At 39.3% G+C, this 24910-nt stretch overlaps 1 protein-coding gene across 1 annotated transcript in view; it reads left to right on the forward strand.

Annotated features, from left to right (window-relative positions):
- The window catches only part of ANOS1 (anosmin 1), an 84820-nt gene that overhangs the window by 55308 nt on the left and 4602 nt on the right, over positions 1–24910 (forward strand). The window contains exons 5-12 of the mRNA XM_083437451.1: positions 2389–2573; positions 4303–4432; positions 13062–13267; positions 14526–14670; positions 18047–18190; positions 22665–22762; positions 23941–24112; positions 24569–24789. Coding sequence (XP_083293577.1) covers positions 2389–2573; positions 4303–4432; positions 13062–13267; positions 14526–14670; positions 18047–18190; positions 22665–22762; positions 23941–24112; positions 24569–24789 — 1301 coding nt within the window. The remainder of the gene's footprint in view (positions 1–2388; positions 2574–4302; positions 4433–13061; positions 13268–14525; positions 14671–18046; positions 18191–22664; positions 22763–23940; positions 24113–24568; positions 24790–24910) is intronic.

The raw sequence follows: 24910 nt of genomic DNA on the forward strand, positions 1-24910 counted from the left end.
GAAGAAATAAAACCTGTCTGGTATTAACCCAGTAAAAGGCCACGAGGTACACATTTTTCTAAAAGCCAAGAAATCTGGAGTTCAGAGGACTAATTTGTGCTTCAACGATGGATACAAATCTTTTTATCTAATAAAAAGCACATTTCTAAATGACTGCAAATGTACATCTGGACTTGAAATTGATTATTCTGGTTGTATTGGAATATTCCAAAATGCACTTGTGCTATGTTCTGCTTGCACTCATGAGAACCATCTGAACACAATTACAGCCACCAGGGGGGCTAAGTTAGTTCCAATCAAGTGAATCCAACGAACCCTAATGTAAAACAGATGGAAGATTTCTCAGCATGCAGATTTGAAGGTTATTATACATAATAATTAAGCATGGATTTTCAAATGCATAAAGCTGAAATATCATTCTTAGCAATATTAGTTACAGTGTATGAAGACTGGTGGCTATCTGGTGATATCCAGAAATAAATGTATGAGCTTTTAATGATATGCTTTATTCCTGGCAATTTTAGGACGCTCTCTCTCGCTCTATATCTCTCTCTCTCGTGTGTGTACATTGGAACACTTGGAGAAAGGGTCTGTTTTTCGATCTCTAGGAAAGGTGGTTTGTTTATCCATAGAAGTGTAGAAGTTGAAACAATAAACCTCAGATTTTGCCAAAGTCATAAACTAAGCTGGGAATTTATGTAAATCTCAAACAGTCCTCTAAATCTGCAGTCACTTCAAAAAAATGGGAGTGGAGGGGAGAGAGAAAATCCAGCTTGACCTCTCTGGAAGCAGAACTGCCTATTATGATAAATGTGGAGCAGCTGCTAAAACCAGTACAGTGGTACCTCGGGTTAAGAACTTAATTCGTTCTGGAGGTCCGTTCTTAACCTGAAACTGTTCTTAACCTGAGGAACCACTTTAGCTAATGGGGCCTCCTGCTGCTGCCATGCTCCCGCCGCATGATTTCTGTTCTCATCCTGAGGTAAAGTTCTTAACCCTAGGTACTATTTCTGGGGTAGTGGAGTCTGTAACCTGAAGCGTCCATAACCTGAGGTACCACTGTAACTGTTAAGGTATTCTCATTTTTTTGCAAGATGTAAGTACACTTACCTGTGAACTTACAGCACAGTGTGCCCTTCCTCACAAATGGCAGCCAATCATGTGGAAAGTGGGCAGGGAACCATATTACGTGTGGGATAAGGATGTGCAAAGAATGATGATGAGAATTTTACAACAAACATAGAGCAGTCAGTGAAAACAGTAATCTTGTTTCAATTATAGTTTTCACTGATTTGGCTTCTATGTTTGCTGTACTGAATGCGCAGTCCATTTTAGAACTCCATACTCTGAAGTCAAGGCTGAGCCTTTGGTTTTCTCTAAAGATGATGTATCATTTAACAATATCACATAGAAATTTGTTAAGACTTGTGGGGCTCTCAGTATGTGAGTTCTGCCGCCGTCCCCCATTTAACCTGTATATTAGCTCATCACACAGATGTTGGCTTTATTCCACCCCAATGCCTTGAAAACCCTTCTACAGGTACCATATTTTGAAGATAATTCCCAATGTGAAACAGTATGGAATAACTAGCAGCTGCTTTCCTAGTATAGTGATGCCTTTTGCAACCACCGTGGTCACAGAAATGGCTGCTTGCTGCTATAAATGGCTGCATCTGCAAAGAGCTTGGTTCAGTCTTGACTTTCTTTGTAGAAAGGATCACCTGGAGGAATTAAATAGCTGGTTTCATTTTGTAAACTCACCAGTACTACTAATCAAAGAAATGTAATGGAATAGGGGTCACCAATGGGAACATTTTGATTTTTCAACATGTTCTGGGGGTGCCACCCCTGTTTGGTCACTACTTTTCCCTCCCCTGGCTCAGCCCCACCACCCCAAGACACAGGAAGAGAAACTGTGTGTGCACAGTTCACATGGGTAAAAGTCGGATTCAGTAGAATTAATCTGAGCCTTGAAATCACAGAGTGCTACAAGAGGAAGTGGGAAAGAAAAAGCATTTCTCTTAAAGCTTCCTCCTTAAGCTCTACATACTTCTTGGGGGGGGGGAGAGGCAGGGACAGGTAACCACCTTGGCCACCTCATGACCATGTGAAGTGGCCCAGAGGCTTTGTGGGCACTAATGGAAGCTTTTGAAGATGTCATTGCAACCACAGGCACTGTTTTCAACTCTTGGGATGGCTTGTGGTTGAATAGTGTGACTCATCAATATGCTTCTGTTCTGATTCAGTCACTGGAGAAGAACAGTAAGGTAAAGTGCATGATAATGAGGATAGATCTCTTTGGGCTATAAATTTAGTGGTACTAAATATATAGTTGATCTACAAATTTGCTTACACACAGCTTCTTTGCATGCATCACTTATGTTTCAGGTGTCCCTTTGAAACCCAGAAAAGAATTAAAATTCAGTGAACTTCAATCTGGACAGCTGGAAGTGAAGTGGTCTTCAAAATTCAATATCTCTATTGAGCCTGTGCTTTATGTGGTGCAAAGGAGATGGAACTATGGGATTCATCCCAGCGAAGATGATGCTACCAGTTGGCAAACTGTAGCTCAGGTTAGTCCTTTCTACATAAATCTGCATTATTTTCAGGCCATTCATCCTGAGTATCAGGCAGTGAAATAGTTTTGGCTGGTCTTGGTGGCCAGCTATGAATTTATTGTCCCAGAGACTCACTTCCTCCAAAGTGCAGCCTTTAATCTAGACTTTTGCTGCACCAAGAAGTGAAGCGAGGTCCATAAAAATTGCTGCTCCTCTTTCCAGGGTTAAGCGTAGACGACTGATTCTGCCAATTTAAAAAGAAGCCCCTGGTCCCCTTAAGCTCAGAGCAAGACAGGAGTCAGTGGTTTCTTGACTCTGTGCTTTCTGGGGACTCAGAAGACTCACCAGGTGCAGGGGCAAGCCATGGAACTCCTGACTTCAGCTCCAAGGTGGGGAAACATTGGCTTGCTCTGTGCCTGTTAGGTGTCAAATATCAGACACAGAGGGAAGCCTGCAGCTGGAGACAGGAGCTGGAGGCTTGATATGTCTGACAAGCACAGAGCCAATAAAAATTCCAGACTTCTGCTGAGCTTTTGGGCTTTGAGGGGTGGAGATCATCTCCAGTTCTGTTTCACGGCTCCGGGGTTGAGAGAGAGCTTCTCTTACTTGCCAAAAACAAGTATAGCAAAAATCTTGATCCCTGGTATTCATTCATAGATGCATTGTTCAATGTTGTGTTGCTTGGGCTTGCATACAGAGGCATATCTTTGCTAATCTGTTGCATCAAATACTGGGATAGGTTCCATTTTACAGTTGATGGACTGAAGGTAGCGTAGAGAAAAAAACTTTTTCCATCCACTATACAGGGAAACTCTAAAAGAAGCTAAGTTAAATTCCCATCTATGGCAAATAAATGTTCTTGGTGTTGCGTCGGGTTGCCATCCGTCCAGAATTTCCCGGGCACAGCTGGTATTTAGCCCTTATAAACAGCGTCTGGGCAGAAATCGCTTACATATCTGGGAAAATCTGGCCATATGGCAGCCCATGTTGGTAGCATAGATTTTGGAGACTTTCATTAAAAATAGCTCAAAAACTCAATTTTAAAAAAAAGATTTCACAAAAAAAGCTCAACTGATTTTTTGTCTGGATTTTCACTTTTTGAAATATGGCAACCCAAGTGTTGCATTACCAAAGGAACACATTCCATGAAGGAGTGAAATACAGCTAGTCATACAAAATGGTGTGGTATGAAATTACTAATGAAGATCCAACCTACACCTGTGGTTCACAAGTTCATATGGTGGTAGTTCACTTGCTCTACATGCAGACTGTCCCACATTCAGTCTGTAGAAACTTTAGTTAAATTAAGGCCCTGATTCAACTAAATCATTGCATTAATGGGAGCCAGAGCAGCAAGTCCTTCTAGTACAATAGGGCTCCCTCCCTCTTTCCTGCTATGCCTCCCCAAATTGGCACTGCAAGGTCAGGAGAACCTTCCGAACAGCACATGTGTGTGGGGTGGGGTGGAGGAGAATGGAAATTGGTCCATGTGGCAAGTATGTGCTGACAGTGATCTCCTTAGTGCTACTTTGAATTCCACCCTTTATCAGGTAGCACAGGAAAGACTCAATAAACAAAGAGTTGCTTGACATAAGGCCATTTTCTGTGCACCTAAGGATATGAAGAAGGAGAAAACCATGACCCAAGGCTTCCACCTTCCTGAATAAACACAGTATAAGTGAATACAGGATTCACTCACTCAGAGTAAACTAAGTCTCTGTGTTAACCTGGTTTCCTACTGCAGACTACAGAGGAGAGAATACAACTGTCCGACATCAGGCCAAGCAGGTGGTACCAATTCCGAGTGGCTGCCATTAACGTGCATGGAACTAGAGGCTTCACAGCTCCTAGCAAACACTTCCGCTCTTCAAAAGGTTGGTGTCAACATTGAGCATATCACATCTGTCTTTACCTGGAATGCAACCCAACCCTCTACCATTTTTTGTACACATCCTTTTTTAATCTTAACTCAGTTAAAAGTTCTTTAGATAGCCACCCTGGCTTCTTTAGGCACCTTCCATGTTTCCGTCTCATTGGTATTGCCTGAAGTTGTGCTTTTACTATCTCCCTCTTAACAAACTCCCAGCCATCATGAAATCCCTTTCCTTTTAGTATTACTGTCCATGGGATCTCACCCAGCACTTCCCTAAGTTTTATGAAGTCGGCTTTCTTAAAGTCAAGAAATTGAGTCCTAGTATGCTTGTCTGCTCCTTTCCTCTGTATAGTAAACTTCAGAAGAGCATGATCACTTGCGCCTAATGATCCTTCCCCTTCTACCCCACTAACCAGGTCATCAACATTAGTTAGGACCAGATCTAAAATTTTTATATGCTGTGAAATAATGATGACCTTTAGGGTACGTTTGTATGCGCCATTGTGTGTGTGTGTGTGTGTATTTTATATATATATATATAAAATGCTAGCCAACCAAGGTACCACAAAAGTTTTTAATTTGGTTAACATGTTTATTAAAAAAAAACCATTGGTGTCAATACTATTTGAAGGCTGACATTTTATAATCTATTTCCTCTTTCACAACTGCAAAATGATAGTTTTTGAAAACCTGAAAGCATACTCCTGCTGTCCCATAGTAGATTTATTTTCATGTAGTGAATATCACATTCTGAAAAGCATGTGAGAACCTATCAATAGACACTAGGAAGTGTTAATAGGTTTCTCATTCCTTTGGTGTTGGCAGGCTCTGTTGTCGCAGAATGGGATGCAATACAAATGAACAGATTCCTTTCCTGCTGCCTCAATCAGGATAAAATTTAGGTGAAGTTTAGTGGGAGTAATAAAGCCTTGTACTGTCAGCAAAGTTTGATGTTACCGTGTTCTTTTAATGATTCCCACACCGTCTTGTTTGCTTTTTAAAATGGCCTCAAACAGATTAAACAGTCTCTTAAAAAAAACACCTATAAAAAACTTGTTAAAACAAATGAATTTATTCGGCCATATACCTTAACGAGAACATATATGCTGAAGTATCAGCATGGAATAGAATCCCAAATCAACAATGCTTGCATAATTACTGGGATGTGCAATCTGAAACAAAGATGAAAGATCCCATTCATATTTCATTTGGATTTAATAAATATGAGTGCTTTGTTTGAAGAGAACACCTTCACACATATAGTGGTATTTGAAAAGGTTTCCTTGGAAAATGGATCAGTAAACAATTGGGGGGCCCTCCCCAAGAAGTTCACAAAATACATGCTGGTGTCTAGAGAGTGGCAGGGGACCCCTACTCCTTCCTCCATTGTTGTCAAACACAGGAGTTATTAATTCCCAAATAGGGCTTAAATACCTCTTAGTCAACTGGAGTACTAAACATTGCCAAATAACATATTTGATAAAAAGCAATCTGAATTCTACAACTACAACAAACAATTGCTTTTTACTTGTTCATCTCATTCACAGGTACATTAACTTAGCAGTTTTGTAATACAGCTTTTAGATCTACAAGAGTTATATTTAGTAAGATTGACAGAGATAAGCTTGTGTATTCTATCATAAGTTGCTTTCAACATAGGCTTTATATACTGATACCAACTTGAGCCAGGCCAGGACTTGTTTTTCTAGTTTAATGACAGCTTGGAACTCATCAAATAAGAGAAATAAACAGGGTTGTGTTTTAGTTTACATTTTGTTTAATCTTTACTAAATGATACAGCTGCTCTTAATGACAGTTGACAGGCACAGACTATCAGTATTGTGTGTGAGCAACATAGCGCTTCATTCTCATGCATACAGGTGTATGTAGGCTACCAGTGTGTGTTGGTATTTATTGCATATATATTGTACTTTGAGAAGTAGTAGTAGCAGTTGTGTTTTTGCAAACCCATCTCCTTTGCAGAATTATATATTGCTCTAATATGAGCTTAATTTTCAGAAATTGCAAGTTCAAGTGCTCCAGCAGTTGAAAGTCACAAGCCCTATCAAAATTTCAGGATTTATATATATATATTTTCTAAATTTAGACACAAAGAGGTATAACATGTAGGAAGGGCTGTTCATTGGTTTGCTTCATTAAGGTTAACCTAATCTTTCATAAAAATGTTATTGACAGCTTTTTCATTGTCAGTGAAATACTTGACGTTTTTCTTCATAGGTGAAGGTGAACTTGGCAAATTTAAACAAAATGAATCTTAGCAGTTTGTTTCCTATACAATATGGTTAAGAGGTTCAGAAATTCATTACAATACTTTTTATGCAATGCTAGTATGCTTTTTGTTGTTGTTGCTAAATTTGTATTTTATGGTCTTGGGTGCAATCTAGATAGAGTTAAGCATGCTTGACTCCCATTGCAGGTCATTGGGGTTCAAGCTCTTAACTGTGTACTTAAGCACCATTGACTGAAACCTAATGGAATCTAAGCATTTTTAAATTTCTGGATAACACTTCATTGCTCTTATCTCAAGAACCATAGGTGCAGCAGAAGGCAGTGAACACTCTACTGTACTTGAGGTTAACAGTATCCAGTTGACATTGATATATTTGCATGTATTTCTTCTTGAATGAAATATGTTGTCCCTCACATTTTGGGTGCAATCTGTTTTGGGTTATATCTGTGTACAGGAGTTCTGGATCAGGACATTTATGTCTATATACTCAAGTAGCAACCACCTCTTCATTCTGTTTCAATTGATGCAAGAGGGAAGACATATCTTCTCACAGCTGACACAATAAGCTCCTAGAAGATTTACTTTACATCTACCTGTCTCAGATTTTTATTTACTTATGCCACATTTCTTTCAAAGCGGCATACATGGTGTGTCTTCCCCTCACCCCATTCACATCTAGTGAATTGCCTTTATTCACTGCTTTTGAGAACAGCTTTCAGCTACCTGGAAATAAATCTGGGAATACAGCACTTGTTGAAGAATGATGAGAAACATAATGGATAGAATGAAGAGGAAGATGTGTGTGCTTTAATGCTAGTTGAGACAGCACAATTTTTGTACATGGTTTTTGGGACTTGAGTACCGACTTGAGTAAAAAGCTGGTGGGGATGTCGAAAAAGCAACCCCATCCCAGAAATCAGGCCTGAGTTTTGCCATTTGGCAAGATGACTTTTATAATAAGAAAAGGACACGCACCACTGAGAGTTGAGTACATACCTGCAGATTAGTTGTAAGATTGAATGTGAGCTTAAATCTGTTTAGTGTTCTCTGCACTATGTTGAACGCCTGTACAATGCCATGGTAGCGGAACCAAAATTATGTCCTATCAACGAACAGATAGGTATTCTTGTCCAAAAGTTGGAAACTGATTTTCTTCCCTAAGGTGAATGGTGTTAGCATTTCCTACAAAATCAGGAGTAAGTGAAGCGGGCAATATTGTTTTCACAGGACATAAGTGCCCATGCTGTATTGTGATTTCATGCATACACATGCACAGAGTGTTTGTAAAAGCAGAACAGACTCCCACTGGTAGCAATAAAATTCTCTCTGCTGTTCCTTTGGGGCCAATGAATTTTTTTTATATTGTTGCACAGCTGGTTTGTATGTGCCAATTCCAGTGGGCAAAGCATATCCCTTTGTATATGCCATGAAGCTGTTTAATAATTGGAAACTTGTCTGTGGTTCAGGTTCAATGGTCCTTTAAAGAGTTACATTTTTTTTAAAAGAGAGAGCCGTGGGTGATCCCACCTTAAATTAGAAGAGAAAAGCACTCTCATCTAAAGTGTAAAAGGATTTTGAATTTATAGCTAAACCTGCAGTTACACACACAGTTGAAAATGAGTTTTCCAGATTCTTATGTACTTTCCCCCTATGGCACACATTGTGGAATGAATTCATTTATTCTCTTTCTTTTCTCTCACCATTTAAGTATGCTCACCAGTTAAATATGCAACACTAATGTTCATCCAGATGTGATACATTTTCAATGGTAATTTTAGTGGCCTCGAGCAGGTTATGGATTCTCAGGGCAGCCTGGGCCAGGAACCAGGGGTGACTCTGCTTTATATCATTTTCTTCCGCAACCTGCCTGACAATACATGTCAAGACCTCACACCTGGATGTCAAATCTATATGTCCTCTATGACTTCTTACCTATTGCCTGTGTTGAGAGTTCAGTTTAAACTATCAGACAACTTGCCACAGCTCTGTCCACCCACTGTGGAGACCTACTCAGCAATTATTGCAAGAAAACTGAACTACAAGCTATACTTACCTGACCAAATGGGGGTAATGTTGCCTCATTACCTTTATAGCCATAGTTGTGGCCCGTTGAGACATTACCAGATGATTTTATTTGGTTACTTACTAGACACTCTAGCAAATGAGAAGGTAAAAAACCCCTGGATTGGGATTCCCTAACACTGACTGCACCTGGCTGTGTAGGCTACTTAGTCTGCACTGTTGTCTCTATCAGTTGTCTGCAACTAGAGAATTAACATAGACTAAAACACCTTGCATGCCTGCACCTATTCATGCAGAGATCACTCCATCTTCACCCTAACTGAATCCACTGGGATGTGTACTACTGTACCAGCACCAGTCTTCAAATTTACACCAAGAGGAATCCCAACAGTAAAATTTGCGGTCAGGGCTATCCCTTGGATAGTATGTTTTTTTGCTAAATAATCAGTATCCAACTGTTGATCTTTAATAAAACTAAAACTAAACCATGGCTCAAGAAAAAACCCTGTAGGCAGAGTTTGGCTTTGCTTTTGGAAAGGCTCTTCTTTGTCTAGACTGATCAGCTTTAATTTGCAAACCACACTGCCTTCGGTTTCTGTCTGAAGGAGAAGTTTCCCATAGACTTGGTGGAGCTGTGTTCAGGCTTGAAATCTAGCTTGGAAAAGGAACTGGAATCATGATTTAAAGTTGTAATGAAGCTTTCTGATTAAGGACAGAAACAAATACCTCATGGGCATAGTTTGTCCGGTGCTTGTTAGCCAATTGCTGTATTTGCAGTGCTTTGCAAGTGTGATGTTAATCTTGACTCAGAGGCTATTGCTTTCTGGGAGTGAAAGGTGTTATATCTGTCACATTGTTTAGTCCAAGGCTTGTTCACAATAAGGATAGCTCTGTGAGCTAAACTAAAACCCATCTGTTTATTGTTTGCCTTGACTACATAACTGACCACCAAGGACTGAATTTAAAAAAGACAAATATCCATCTGTGAACACCCAAACATATTCAGTATAATTCCTTCACATAGAATAGGTATGCTGAATAGCCTCATAACTTGATGGTAACGTAACATGCAACAGTAGCATTCAAACTAACATTGTGCATGCTTTTCATCTTCTAATGACAGGGCTTTACCTCACACAAATATGCCCATCCATATTTGGTTTAGAGATGGTGAATGAAGGGACAGATTTGTGGACTGGAAAGCTGATACATTATTACAGAATGTCAAGACTGTAAGATTAGGTATTCAAGTTTTATAGAAGGTACGGCCTACCAACAACTACACATGACAGACTCTAGTACTGTCTTGGCACAGGTGAAACAGGTGTTGGCAACTTGAATAAAATATTAGTGGGGGCAGACAAGCCCCACTCCAAATAATCAATTACAAGATACGGCACACGCACACCATTTGAATGGCAATATCCATCAATTGGGGGGGGGCTGTCCCCCTCAAATATTTTTTGGGGGGCAAAGGGACCTCAGGCCCTAAGGAGTTGGTTTCTATGGAAATGTCTATCCACACTGCTCTTGCCAGATCAGTAAACCTCTTATCAGTGCAGCCCTTTCCTAATGGTGGGCACGGTCTTGGCTATTTCAGAAGTCATTCTGTGCCTTGCCTTGCTTGCCTTCCCTCTATGCTTTCTGCAGGCTATGAGGAGAGAAAAACTAAGCAGGATGTGCTGGGAAAATCAAAAGGCAAATACCCATTTTACCCTTCAACAGAAGTGCAGGCAAATGAAAGGAAACTAGAGGTAAGACAACAATTGCCTGTCTCCTCTTTCCAAAATATAGCAGTTTGCCTTAGGAAAAAAAAGAGAATAGTATTGTAAGACAGCTAAACTGTTCTGAGAAGTAAGCATTTCCCCCCATCATGCAAGTAATGTTTACACTGGTCAGAAGTGTTGAGCAAAACACAGCAAAAAATTTGCTGTGTTTACAGCCCAGGACTTTGACTGGTATATGTCAAGATGGAAGCACATACAATTCAAATTTCTCCCATGATAATTATTTCATATCTACTAATCCCTAAATAGGAAGTCCTGTCTTCCTTAAATGTAGTTGTGTCAGTTTGTATACCACAAATGAGAGGATTTTTCAGTGAACTCGTTAATCTTGGAGTTTATTTGATGAACTTAATGTGTCTGGGCATGGACAGTGCATTTGGCATCTTATTTACCGTTACAAAAACAATTAAGTGAACTGTGCATTAAATGAGCAAATGTCAATGTCTATTTTTAAATGTTCAGTTAAATACAATAACTTTTCTTCTGGCTTGAATTGGGTTCATTTGGCTTACACTTTTGAGAAAATGTTCGCTTTCAATTCTATTTTTAATAACTCTGCAGAAAACAGTTAATATCTGCTACAGTAATGGTTCACTCAGTGCCAAGTAGTAGCTCAAAAAGAAGGATGTACACACACACACACACACACACTGTGTGAATTATATGCAGCATGTTTTATCATTCTTCTGTTCATTTGTTTCCTATTGTTTAACATTGTTTCTAATTTTCTGGGACACATTTTTATTTGTAAATCAATCCGAGTAAGATTGATTATATAAAGGTTGGGATATAAATGAATAATAATAATAAAACATCAGGAGTATCAAAAGATTTCTTTTAGTAAATGCATTTTTAAACAATGTGGCACTCTACTGTTACCATAATATTAGTATACACACTGCTTTGGAGCCACTATCTTCCTTTGATTTTGACAAAAGGTGCAAAGGGTGGATTATTCTTCTATTAAAGGCAGATAAATATTCAGCACCTTCAAAAGAAAACCATTCCCATGCTTCCTTGCCATTAAACTGGTTTCTAAAGAAGTTCACCTCTCACAAATATTTTCTTCTGTTGTGTACAGTAGCTGCTATTTTCTCTTTTTTATCTCTAGCATAATACATCACTGAAATTTTAAAATACTGGAGAGTGTGCTAATGTTACTTCATTTAGGCTAAATGCTAAAGAAACTAGTCCTAGAGAATTTGAGTTCTCTTTGTATTTTCAAAGCAAATGCATTTTTTGTATAGTGAATATGCAGTGGTGGAGCTTCATGCTCTGGCATGGGGGGGCGTGGCACGGCACACCACCTGCAGGGGCGTGACACGTGTCTTGGGGGCATGGCCTTGACTCCAGCTCTGATACCCTGTGAGACCTACTAGTTTGGTCTGCAGTGCAAGGGTGAATTCTCTGGCAGTAGGGGCTATAAAATTGCAGTGCAAATTGTGCTGCATGTAAGTTGCATTACTAGACAGAGGGCCTTCTCAGTAGTGGCGCCCACCCTGTGGAACACCCTCCCATCAGATGTCAAGGAAATAAGCAGCTATCCTATTTTTAAAAGACATCTGAAGGCAGCACTGTTTAGGGAAGTTTTTAATATTTAATGCTGTATTGTTTTTAACACTTGATTGGGAGCCACACAGAATGGCTGGGGAAACTAAGCCAGATGGGCGGGGCATAATAAATAAATAAATAAATAAATAATAATTAGGCTAATCTGAGGCTAAAAGCTAGTTGCACAAAAATAATCAGAAAGTGACCTTTGAACTATCAGCTTTGGCCTAACAGCAAAAATGTGTATTCTGCAAATGGATAATTCTGGCATCTTAGATTTTTAAAAATATTGAACATTTTCCATTATGATACTTGGTTCCTGTAGTACATTTCTCTGGATTATTGACTTAATTTTTTATATAATGACCTAATTATTACATGGTTGCAATTCATTTTTTTGGTAAATATTCATACTGTGTATGTTAATTTTATTTTCAAATAAATATTTAATTGAGTTTTCAGATTATATCAATACAGCACACATCAGAAGCAGCAAAAAAACCAGGTTGTGGTTGTGCTACCTGATACTCAACGTATCTTGTAGCACATTGTTGTTGTTGTTGTTGTTCAGTCGTGTCCGACTCTTCGTGACCCCATGGACCAGAGCACACCAGGCACTTCTGTCTTCCACTGCCACCCGCAGTTTGGTCAGATTCATGTTTGTAGCTTCAAGAACACTGTCCAACCATCTCGTTCTCTGTTGTCCCCTTCTCCTTGTGCCCTCCATCTTTCCCAACATCAGGGTCTTTTCCAGGGAGTCTTCTCTTCTCATGAGGTGGCCAAACTATTGGAGCCTCAGCTTCATGATCTGTCCTTCCAGTGAGCACTCAGGGCTAATTTCCTTAAGAATGGATGCGTTTGATCTTCTTGCAGTCCATGGGACTCTCAAGAGTCTCCTCCAGCACCATAATTCAAAACCATCAAAAGCATCAATTCTTAGGCGATGATTTGGATTTGGATGTTTACACATGTGCAAAGCAACAAAAATTGCCACCTTAACTTTACTTCTCCCCCACCAGACCCATCAGCTCCACCTGCACCATCTAATCTCCGAATTGCCAACTCAACAGTGAACAGTGATGGAAGTGTAAGTGTCAAGATTATTTGGGATCTTCCAGAGGAACCTGACATTCCAGTCCATCACTACAAAGTCTTCTGGAGTTGGACAGTCAACAGCAAGTCTTTTGTACCAGCTAAAAAGAAGAGAAGGAAGACTACAGATGGGGTAATTAAATTTAAAAATGTGACACTGTAGATTCCTTGTTAACTTTGACTTAAGATACTTAACACCTTGACTTAAGATGATACTTAAAAGGAAAGAGAAAAAAATATTAAGGTGTTGGCTATAATCAAAGGGGAACATAAAAACTTTAAAGAAGCCCCCTTCCTATATAACTGTAATTTACTGTGTTCAGACATTTCCACAGTTGCTGCACAGAAACCTGTGTAGGCTACCTTTGACTACATTCACATTGTAGTAATAGAAAAGGCAATACAGTGGTACTTCAGGTTACGTACACTTCAGGTTACATACGCTTCAGGTTACAGACTCCGCTAACCCAGAAACAGTACCTCAGGATAAGAACTTTGCTTCAGGATAAGAACAGAAATTGTGCCCCGGCGGCGCGGCAGCAGCAGGAGGCCCCATTAGCTAAAGTGGTGCTTCAGGTTAAGAACAGTTTCAGGTTAAGTATGGACCTACGGAATGAATTAAGTACTTAACCCGAGGTACTACTGTATAAAAGTTTAAGGTAGTATCTGGTGCCATTTAAACCAAAGCTGATTGTGTTTAGTGTGAGAATAACAATAAAGAACACTATAGTCTTGTATCACCCCCAAAACACATTTGGACAACAATTTTCATATGCTCCACTGATTTGGGTTTTTAAAACTAAAACTACAGCAAGGGCAAAAGGCAAAAAAATGGTAAGAGACAGTGTGGGTATTCCCCACTACTTTGCTGAACACAGATGAATTCATGATTCACTGGGACTGTCTGTGCCCTGCTGCAACTAAGCCCATAGGGTGCACTAACTGATTGGCAACTAGTCTTCAGTCTGCATACCTGTAAAGAAAGATTTGACACCCCAGCACATACGGATACATGCTGTAGTAAGCTAATTGTTGCCAAATCTGATACAGCTCAAGTACAATAGTGTCAAATGTACTACAGTGTGATGTAGCCAAATGTTGCTAACTCAACAAAAGAAACGAAGGAAGAGGAGATGGTTCTAGTTGCTCCAGCTCTGAGTGCTAAAATCTAACTACTTTCCAAATGTTTCCTAACCGTCATACACAAAACAATAAAATGTACCTATATTGTAGGCAAAATGGTTGCTTTATTGAATTTAAGTTGGCGTAGAAGACAGCAACAGTTTATCTATTTTCACCTGTTCATTTGATAGAACACACAACTTCTAATGTGATTGTGTTTTAGGAAATCCATCACTGAACTGTGCATATATTTTATTTTTTAATTATAGTCCCAGAATTATGTAGTTCTCGAAGGCCTACAGCCGAACAGTAACTTCATGGTGGAACTGCAGGCAGTTACATACTGGGGTCAAGTACGCCTGAAAAGTGCCAAAGTGTCTCTTTACTTCAGTTCCACTCAGACAGCTATTAACAGTAAGTGCCGTTTTTAGAAAGAAACCTAACATCTCATAACATTTGCTTAAGGGGATATCTGTCTATACGAATGTTCTAGGTGACACCTTTGCTACATGTCCAATTCATAGTTTATGCTCTCTGCTCTCCCACTTCATTAGCAATCTACTTGCAGCACAACCTTCCTGTGTGTAGAGAATAGTTTGACTGATATAGCTTGAAAATTGCTTCCTCCTTTCATTCAGGGATGTGTGAGTCCAGAGGTGCATTGAAAATGAGTGCCGCAGAGGTTAGTGCTAAATATGGTTGCATTTGAAAGAGACTGAAAAAAGGTCCTTTGTTTCTTCTGAATTGGGTGCCCTTAGACACTCACCCAGACATGTGGGAGTTGCTGCTGCTTGTTCATGAGCACTTCCCACATGGCTGGGACTGTACTTAAGTGACTAACTACATGGGCAAGACCCAGTCATGTTACACAGTCAGAACCTTCTCCCATGGCAGTGCTGATTCTGTGGTAAAGTCTGGAATCTGGTCTGCCTGTGTGGTTCTTCTAGATTCTTTGGAGTTCCAGCAGGAATCTCTGAGTTGGGTAAAAATTACCGTATTTTTCGCCCTATAGGACGCACCATCCCATAAGGCACGCCTAGTGTTTTTTTTGGGGGGGAAATACCAGGTGCGGGGCTGGGGCGGGGGAAGCCCAAGCTTCCCTCGACCCCAGCCCCCAGAACAGGCAACTCTCCGCAAGCCGTGGGAGCCTGGTGCGGGAGCGCAGTGCGCCCAGCCTTTGGCATGCAGGCAACTCTCCACAAGCCGTGGGAGCCTGGTGCGGGCTCCCGCGCCTTGCGGAGATCTGCGCGAAGCCTGGAGAGCGAGAGGGGTCGCTCCAGGCTTCCAGGCTTCAGCGAATGCCTGCATTCGCCCCATAGGATGCACACACATTTCCCCTTCATTTTTGGAGGGGAAAAAGTGCGTCCTATGGGGCGAAAAATACGGTATGTGTGTTATATGTCTAGCTCACGTTATGTGTCTGGCTCATAGATTCTATGTTGTCCAGTGTTAGCTAAATGGAAGGCACTAAGAAGTACTTACACATGGGAATATGTGAACTATTATTCTCTTTTTATAGTTTGTGGTTGTCCCATGAGAGCCAGTATTGGTCTCCAGTTCCTATAGCATGTACACATGCGGAGCCAATTTAAATGCTGCAAGGAGGCAGGAGATAATTCATAATTATCTACAGTGTACAGACAGCAAAAGCATGAACATAGCTGTTATGTATTATGAGAGATACTGTGAGGACACATGTTATACAAAGAGTTCCATAATGATTATTTCTATAATTTATGAAGCAGCCCTGAGTGACGTACGGCAGGAAGTTCATTTCTGTATGTGTCTTGTCTCCCAGTCAATATATTGAGGACATTCTTTTGTAAAGCACCAGTCTCAGTTCTATTTATTTATTGAGGCATTTCAGGAAATACATTATGTAAGGTTAAATAGCTGAAATCGAATTGCTTTGTTCATCTTCTTGGCTAAAATGTTTGATGTTTAGGTGGTCACCATCAATAGAGTTTCTTTTTGTACATGTTAAGTGTGTCCAACTTCTGAAACTTCATCTAGTTTCCCTATGCACATTAGAAGTGATGGAGAAAAAGAGTAGTTTTTACATTTTTATAGTTTTGATAGTTAGCTTCCGTTCTCTGCTGCATATCATATTCAATTTGCAGTGTACAAAATCTTTTCCAGTCTAGCTTCAGTTACCCTAATCTGCTCATGTGAATTTTGTGGTTTCAGCAGTTTATATTCACTCGCTCTTTCCGTTACCACAGCTAGTTTTAAATTCACACCTTCAGCTACTTTGGGACTTTTAATATTTTCTTGACTTTCCTTCTTCCTCTTTTGTAGATCATATTTCTGAGAAATGTGTTATCTGTCCCATCAACCCCCAGTTGATTTTTATATTTTGTATTGGCAGTTTAGAAGCAGTGTCACAGATCACTTTAGCTATTGTTGTCTACGTATGACTTGCATAGATCTAATCTTTGTAGTCTTGACACTAACAGTGTGTTTTATATTGCAAACAGCCCTGTGAAGGTGGTATAGATTATTATTATTATTATTATTATTATTATTATTATTATTATTAATTATTAAACAACTTTTGTGTGACACAATCTTGGCAGGTGGTGGTACTGATGGGTTTAAGGTGACCTTCTTTGTAAAGCTTCATTTTAATAGTTAGCTCATGAGAAACTGGCATGTCCACTGTCCTAGATTAGCTTAACTAGGAATTCTTTTTGTAACTCATTTAAAGGGATTCTACCTTAAAATGTGCTTGTGAAACACATTCTCCTATGTAACACATTCTCCTATGTAATCTACAGAACTGATAGAGTTATCACTACAACTCACTTTAAAAACACTGCTTTAGGGCTGTCTAATATTTCCTGTTTCTTCAGCAAATAGCAGAGAATGTAGTTATGTGAAGTCTGCTGTCCATTTCACCTTTGAGGTTTCCCCCCACATATTCTGTTCCAGTTTAGTTAATTTATATTTTTTGGGTTGGCTCTTGTATATCCAAGTTATCGTTTTACTAACTACTGCTTTGGTTGGCTCTATATAAGGCCTAGCCAAATATTGCATTTATTTGAATGTTCAACTATTTGAATAATATGAATTCATAATGGCTGCAATTCATTTTGATTCACTTTGGCTATGAATATATTTCATGATCTTCCAAGGGAATTTTTGGCTTCTTTGAGAAAGAAGCAGAAAATAAGTGAATCTGAGAGGGGGAAAAAGTGATTTATTTTTTCCAGTTCATTATTTATGTGAAAAGGGAGGACTGGCAATAAATAGTAGTATTGTTTGATCATAGTCTTGTGTGTTTATATTTAATCTACATTTGTAGAGATTCCTCCCCAAAATATTGGGTCTGAAGTGGGGGCATGCCCCGCCCCAAATGTGCATGTTCTCAGGCATGCTCCAACTATGTCTTTATGTGGCTGAGCAGCTTTTAAAAGTGGTTGCATGCAGTTTTCGGTTGTGGCTCATGCCAGATCTTGACCTCTTCAAATATGATAAGCCCTGAATGGGACCGAAGCTGTCAAAAAAAGTTAAATCCAGATGCTTAAGAAAGGGGCAATTTCTGATTCTTAGGATATAGCTACACCACATTTTTATATCATTTTTAACCATAACTCTCTACATAATTCCTCTTCCCCAAGGAACTCGGGAATTGTAATTTAATGGGATGTCTTACAGTATGTGTATTTTTCTTTTTTTAAAAAACCCTATACTTATGGAATAATTTGCAATATCCTGTGAATTCAATGAAATCAAAGCAATGCCCTTCACCAATGAAAACACAAATTTCCCACTGATGTTTGTTTTGCAGAAGAACAGGTATCTATAGTTGAGAAAGCAACTGATGCTGCCCCATCCTTTAAAGGAAGAAGACCCACTCGTCTTCTTGAAATCGGAGTGCCTTTTTATCAAGATGATCAACTTCAGGTGAAAGTCTATTGGAAGAAAACAGAAGGTGGGTAAAAATCTATTTGAAATCCAGATAGGTTCATGGTGACCCAACTACAGAAGGACTTCTGCTAGATGCACAAAGTTTGATTGGCATTTTAGGAGAAGGATAATAAAATCTTCTGGGAATTTGTGATGAGAGCAGTTGTGGACTAAATATACTCTTTGTTACAAGTGAATAAATTGAAATACAAGTCACAGAACCACATTTTAGGTACAGTACCCTTTTGAATTATTTATATTTGCATTATATTTCCCCGCCTTTTCAGTGGGCTGGGTACTGATCCAGCTGTCCGACCTGCCATATTTTCCAGCAATTTAGTGCAAATTTAGTGACTGAGATGTTGTATTGAGACCAATCACAGGACCTTTTGTGGAAACCCCTTTGCAGCCTACAACAAAGCTTTGTCCTGCCTCACCAGAAAGAAAGGTTCTGTGTTTTGATGTGATTCTTTACGGAGTTAACTAGGGTATATGTTTAGTTGTAAAACTCACAATAGAAAATTAAGCGTTGTAGCCAACTAAGTTCTACTCAGAGTAAACCCACTAAAATTAATGAAGCTCGCTTAGTCATGTCCATTAACTTCAATGGATTTTCTCTGAGTAGGACTGGCATTGGATAGAACCCAATACATTTCTATCAAAATACAGTATAATTGGAGGCTACATGTTTAATGCGCTTCCTCCTTGAATACTATCTGTACTATCGAATATGCACTATAAAAGCTAAAGCTGTTATAAAGTGATGCGAACTAAAATGCAGATTCAATTAAGCAGTAGAACAATTCTACTCGGTGATTGAATTATAGAAGCGTTTTAAAACTAAGTTGTGGATTTAGCCAAGCAGTGCCAGATTTAGGGTGGTGCGGGTGGTTCCTATATTTATACAAGTACCTATTGAGAGTACAGAAAATACTATGTAAATAAGAAATATGAGGTGGGGCATATTTTGTCATCACCCAGGGTGCCACATTACCAAAGTCTGCCCCTGAGCCAAGCCAAAGTAGACCAGCACTGTGTTCCTTGACTTTGATTCATTCTTACTGTTTACATGCCTTGATAAGTGCTGTTCATCTAGTAGCTGGTTCTTGGAAAAAAGTTCTTTTAAGATTAAGGTGGCTGAATTGGAGAAATATGATAACGGGCTAAGCATACCCCTCTGTCTGTTGTGTGGGAGATTTTATAACTTGGAAACATAATGGTGGGTTTGCGATGCTTGTCTTGACTTGCCTGCCTGCTTAAAATCCATTTCACAACGATGAATTTTGCCAACTTCCTAGCTTTAAATATATATATATATTATATTTCCCTAAAAACAAAATAAAAACTTAATTAAAATATTATTCCTTATTCCTGTCATTTTAGATTAATCAGTTAGTGATGTTTGAAGAGCAAGGCTATTTTCCCTTGGAATAATCTTCCTTTTTATGTGACTTCACTGAGTATATTGTAATAGACAACATCCTTTTTTCTTTTTTTAAAGAAACTATTTCCCCCTTATATGAGCTGTAAGTGACTAATGTTGTTGCTATTCACATACAGGGATCTAGGAGTATGTCACTTATTCAGGGCCACCCAGCGAGTTAATTATTGAGCTGGGATTTGAATCTCTGGAAGCCAGGTTCACATATATAGTGCTCTATCCAGTATGCCACACTGCCTGAAAGCATTTGTGGAATGCAGAGAATGCAGTATCTGGAATAGTTTGTTAAAATCTTAATCACATTTTAAAATGAAATTAAGCCTGAAATACTGTTTTTATGATAGCAATAATACATTCACTTTGGGATGCGTATTAACATGAATAGACACATGCCTGAGGTAGTATAAAAAGTTTAGGAAATATTCATGATTTACTTAGGTATAATTGTCACTGAAGTATATAGCAATTAGGTGAGGACAATGGGTTTCTGTTTTGGAAAAATAAAAGATGTCTTTCATTTGCTCCTTTTGACACAGAGCCGGGATTAGAGAAATGCTGGAGATCCCACAAACAGCCTGAATTCAACCCTTGTCAATGAGGGTGGGGGGGTGGGGGGGTGCTTGCGGCTGCATTTTTTTGGCCATTTTAGCTGTGTGAAATTAGAAATTATGTGCTATTTATGTAACACAGGGGAACTTACTCAAATGCTTTTAACTCTTTGGCACTGGGAGCTGACAACTCTGGGAGTATGTTGCCAGGAACAGATGCATACTCAACTCTCAGCCTGAGATGATTAACTGCATGTGACAATTAGGGTCATGTGCAGTACTGAAATTGCTAAAATTAAAGTTTCTCATGTCACCCCTCTGCTCCACTGTTTGATGAATATAGAATTGGGAGTTTCGCATTTGTATGAGAAGCCTCTAAGTCCTTTCAGTGTCAATATCCGCAAGCTTTTAAAGTAAAACGTTTCTTCCCCCAATTTTTAAAGGCTTTAATCGGTTTGTACTTACTGCAGTAATTGTGATCACTTTGCCATTTAAAGTAAGAAGCTTTCTCACCCTTGGCCCTCTGATCTCATTGGTGCTGGGCTAGGTGGAAGGAAGTGGCATGAGAAATCTAGTGCTTATGAAAGCCATGAGATTTTGGAGGCAGTCTGGAGAATTGGGTAGCTATTGGGGATGCACAAGCAAAAAAAGGGATCAAGTATTTCTGAAAGGACAGTTCTGATGTGCACAAAAAACTTGAAGGTACTTGTGGATCACCAATTCTGCTTCCTTCACTTCACTCTTTGCCCCCCCAGTCACCATGAGGTTAGCCAAGTTACGTCAAATGTGGGATGCATATTTTTGTTTTGTGCTGATTATTTTATTATCCTTTGGGTCATTAACTGTTTTCCCCAAAGGCTGCACATGGAGTGTCTGGGGCAACACAATTACCTTTTAATGATAAGTTTTGCTCACACTTAATATGAAACTGTGTACTATACTCAGGCACACCCCGGGTGATTTGTTATATATGAGTATCTCAGAATGATTGCAGTTTCTCAGTGTAGCGTACAATGTCTGCTCTTCCCATCTGAATACTCATAGTGGTTGGATGGTAAACTTTATCTCTGGGTTTTTAATGATCCACCATAGATCAGCACTGTACCACAACCATCATGCATACATGTAGAGAATCTCCTGTCCTACACTCAACTTGTCCAGTCTTATTTTCAGCAAATGGAAAGGGTACTGGTTCAACAGTAAGGATTGCACTGGAAATATATAACAAGCTAGAGAGCAAGCATTGCTTGTTGATTGATGTGCATGATTTACACATGGCTTTCATTGATGTGGCAGATTCCAAACCACAGTGGAACAAGCAGTACTTAGTCTGCTGTTTACTAAGAACCTGTTCATGGGCAACTGTGCCTGTGTCATAGGCAGCTTTCTTATACTGAATAAGACAAAATTGATCATCTAATGCTGTCTTGAGCTGAGCTCACCCCATCATTACGCAACTGAAGTCTACCTTAATGTGGCCTATAGTGCAACAAGTTGAATTTGATGCTTGGCCACACATGCAGAACATGCGCAAATCACTGTGCCATCTAAGACTAGAAACACCTAGAGGTCATCATGGGCAGGCTGTTTTTATGGTCACCTCATGTAGAAGTAATTGTGATAACAGGACCTAATACAGAAATGATTATGTTTGTGAAATCTTGCATTGAAATAAATGTCCAACTAACAATAATAAAAAACACTGAAAAACAGGAATAAAGTAAACCTTTGGTTTATTGGTTAAAATTTTTTGAGCTGTTGGTACACATATATTGGGTGTGCACCAGCACAAAATGAGGGTGCCAGTGTAAAATAGCAGCAAAAAAGAGGTAGACATTTAAAAAAATGGGTGTTAGTATTCCATACCAGTGAGTGTCATCACAAGAAAGTTCTCTCTCTCTCTCTCTTTCTCTCTCTTCCTATTTCATGCAGCTGATACTGATCTTAATTAAAGTATTCCCTTAAGCAAGGATTGCTGACTCAGGCCTTCTTAAGGTTTTTGCTTTTGTAGAATCAATAGGAATGCTCATTCATTCATATTGTTCTCCACTAATGAGATATAAAAGCAGTATTCTTTTTAGAATGTCCTCCACACCAAGAAATTGAAATATATTTCTTTCTTGGGTATAACATGGGTGCATGCAAGCTTTCAATGAGAACATGAAGCAAATGGTTCCTTCTCACTATCCGTCTAGGTCTTGTGTGGAGCTGCATCACAATGCTCTGAATGTATAACAAGTTAGAAAGTTTGCACAGACTCCCTTTGATTATTCACCAAATATTTTTCAAGAGACGGCTATTCTGTCTTCTGTGGAAATAACAACTGATTCTTACATTTCTGCTATATTATGTATTGGCTTAGCTGTGTCCTTTTTACTTGGTTATGTTTTCCTTTTTTTGTACATGAGATTGTGAAATACTTATGAATGATGAGGGACTGGCAGTGATTTTTTAAAAGTTGCAAGTTATTTTAACGTGTAAATAGTATTTTCCTATTTTGTTCCATTAAGATGCCAGCAGCAGGAGCAGATATCATGTCCAATGGTTCCCAGAGTCTTGTTTGCACAATGATACAAAAGGGTCTGAAAAATCCAGTGGTATAACGTATGTAAGTAGAACTTTAGTAATCAAAAATTGAAAATAGAAAGAGGGGTATCTTAATAAAGAACATATGGTGGTATGGAAACTATCTTTATAAAAAATCCATTGCATCCAATTCTTCTCACTGTTTTCAGAGGAGCCACAACAGAGGAAACCTACCTCTCCTGTTATCTCATTTATCATCCTATACCTATTCCCTTCCATATCTAGCACAGACTCCTTGTCCTTACCTTTTGAAACCTCACACTATCTTATGGTCCTTGTTTGTCATTATGTTCCCATCCATGAAATCCTCCTTCTCTAGCACCTGAGTCAGCCAAAGATCTCCTACATTAAATGACTCTGCTGTTCTTCCTTGCTGCTTTTATGTCTTGAACATCCCCCCTAATAGATGATGCCTCCTCAGCCCTCCCATCTTCAAAGCACACCTCAAAAGCTACCTATTCTGTGTGGCATGTGACTTATATCCTTCATCTTTATTCCCAACTGTAAGCAAGCTGTAAGAAAATGTAATTGCATTCTTCCCCTCCTGTCCATTTGGTCTATGTAAAGTTAGTAGTGGTGCGTAGTAGTGGTTGCATGGAAACTCCTTCCTGACACTGGCATTACTGCTGCTTACCTGGGCAGGGAGCAGGACTGAATAGCTATACTGGTGCATTCACATAACCCGGATCTCACTACACCCCCACCGTGCCCCAACCATTTCCAGGCATCAGAAGGAACCAGAGTTGCTGATTTGTGATGGCTCCCATAAATTCTAGATGGTCAAGTAGCTTGAGGACTACTCTTCCACTCTGTGTCCTTTGGTTTCAGAGTGTTGTGATGCCATCAAGTAGCTTGGATTTGAATTGCTACCATTATGCTGATGACACGTAGCCATAACTTTCATTTCCATAACCAGATGCTAGGTGGGTGGTGTAAACTCTGAACTGGGGTTTGGAGACACACATGCAGAATGTGTCTGGATGATGGTAAGCATACGTTGACTAGGATAGGATAGCAGAAGATGACTTAACTGCGTGATAAGGAAACTAGTCATTTAATTTTTGTAATCTTGTTTTCTAAATCAAAACCACTTTGGCATAGATAGCTTGATGTAGGGGTGGAAGTAAAAATTTAATCTGAAGCAAGGTACCTCAAATGAAAGATAAGAAACTGATTTATATGTAAACTATCTTTTTGTAGGAAAACTATATAATTCTTCAAGACCTGTTATTTTCCTGCAAATACAAAGTTACAGTCCAGCCAGCAAGATCCAAAGGCCAATTAAAGGCTGAAAGTATTTTCTTTACTACTCCGCCTTGTTCTGATCTTAAAGGAAAGAAGCACAAGCACATCAGTTGCCCCACTGAAGGAGGTAAGGCAGAGATCTGGAAAACTGGCAGAATTTTTATTTTTATTATTATGTATTGAATTTGTATCACTCCCAATACCCGCAGATCTCAGGATGGCTCACAACATAAAATCACAATATACACAATCTGGTAGCTCTTGAAAACCATTCTGAAAGATTAGAATAAAATAAAATTATGAGAGAGTTCATTGTAAATAGGCATGTTGGCAAGTCAAAGCAGGTGGAACTCTGGGGTGGTGGAGAGTCCTGCAAGCAGTCAGTTCAGAACCCTGACAAGAATGAACTGTCCCTTACCTATAGCCTTCTAGGGAGGGAGGCAGGGAGGAAAAGTGAGAATCAGAAAAATAGGGGCAGAATAAGTGAAAGAATTCTGTGTGTCTATATTTTTTATGTGTCTATGTTTTTAAGCTCGAAAGAAATGCTAATATATTGTTCTTGTTGTGATTGTGATTTTTGCAGTTCCAGTTGTCCCCAAAGTGTTGGCCAAGCCCGAGAATCTTTCTGCCTCTTTCATTGTTCAGGACATCAACATTACTGGGCACTTTTCCTGGAAAATATCAAAAGTAAATCTTCACCAACCCATGACAGGGTTCCAGGTCACTTGGGCAGAGGTTACAACTGAGAGCAGACAAAACAGCTTGCCCAACAGCATTATTTCCCAATCACAAATACTGCCAGTAGTAAGTATCTGCTACTTCTGTGTTGTGGGATAGGAGGGAAGACTTGAGGGGACAATAACATATGCACCATTGTAATGAACATCTTTGATCTAGCTAATGCTTTTTTTTTTTTTTACTGCTC

This window comes from Podarcis tiliguerta (genome assembly GCF_965153285.1).
Source record: "Podarcis tiliguerta genome assembly, chromosome: 4".
NCBI lineage: Eukaryota > Metazoa > Chordata > Lepidosauria > Squamata > Lacertidae > Podarcis > Podarcis tiliguerta.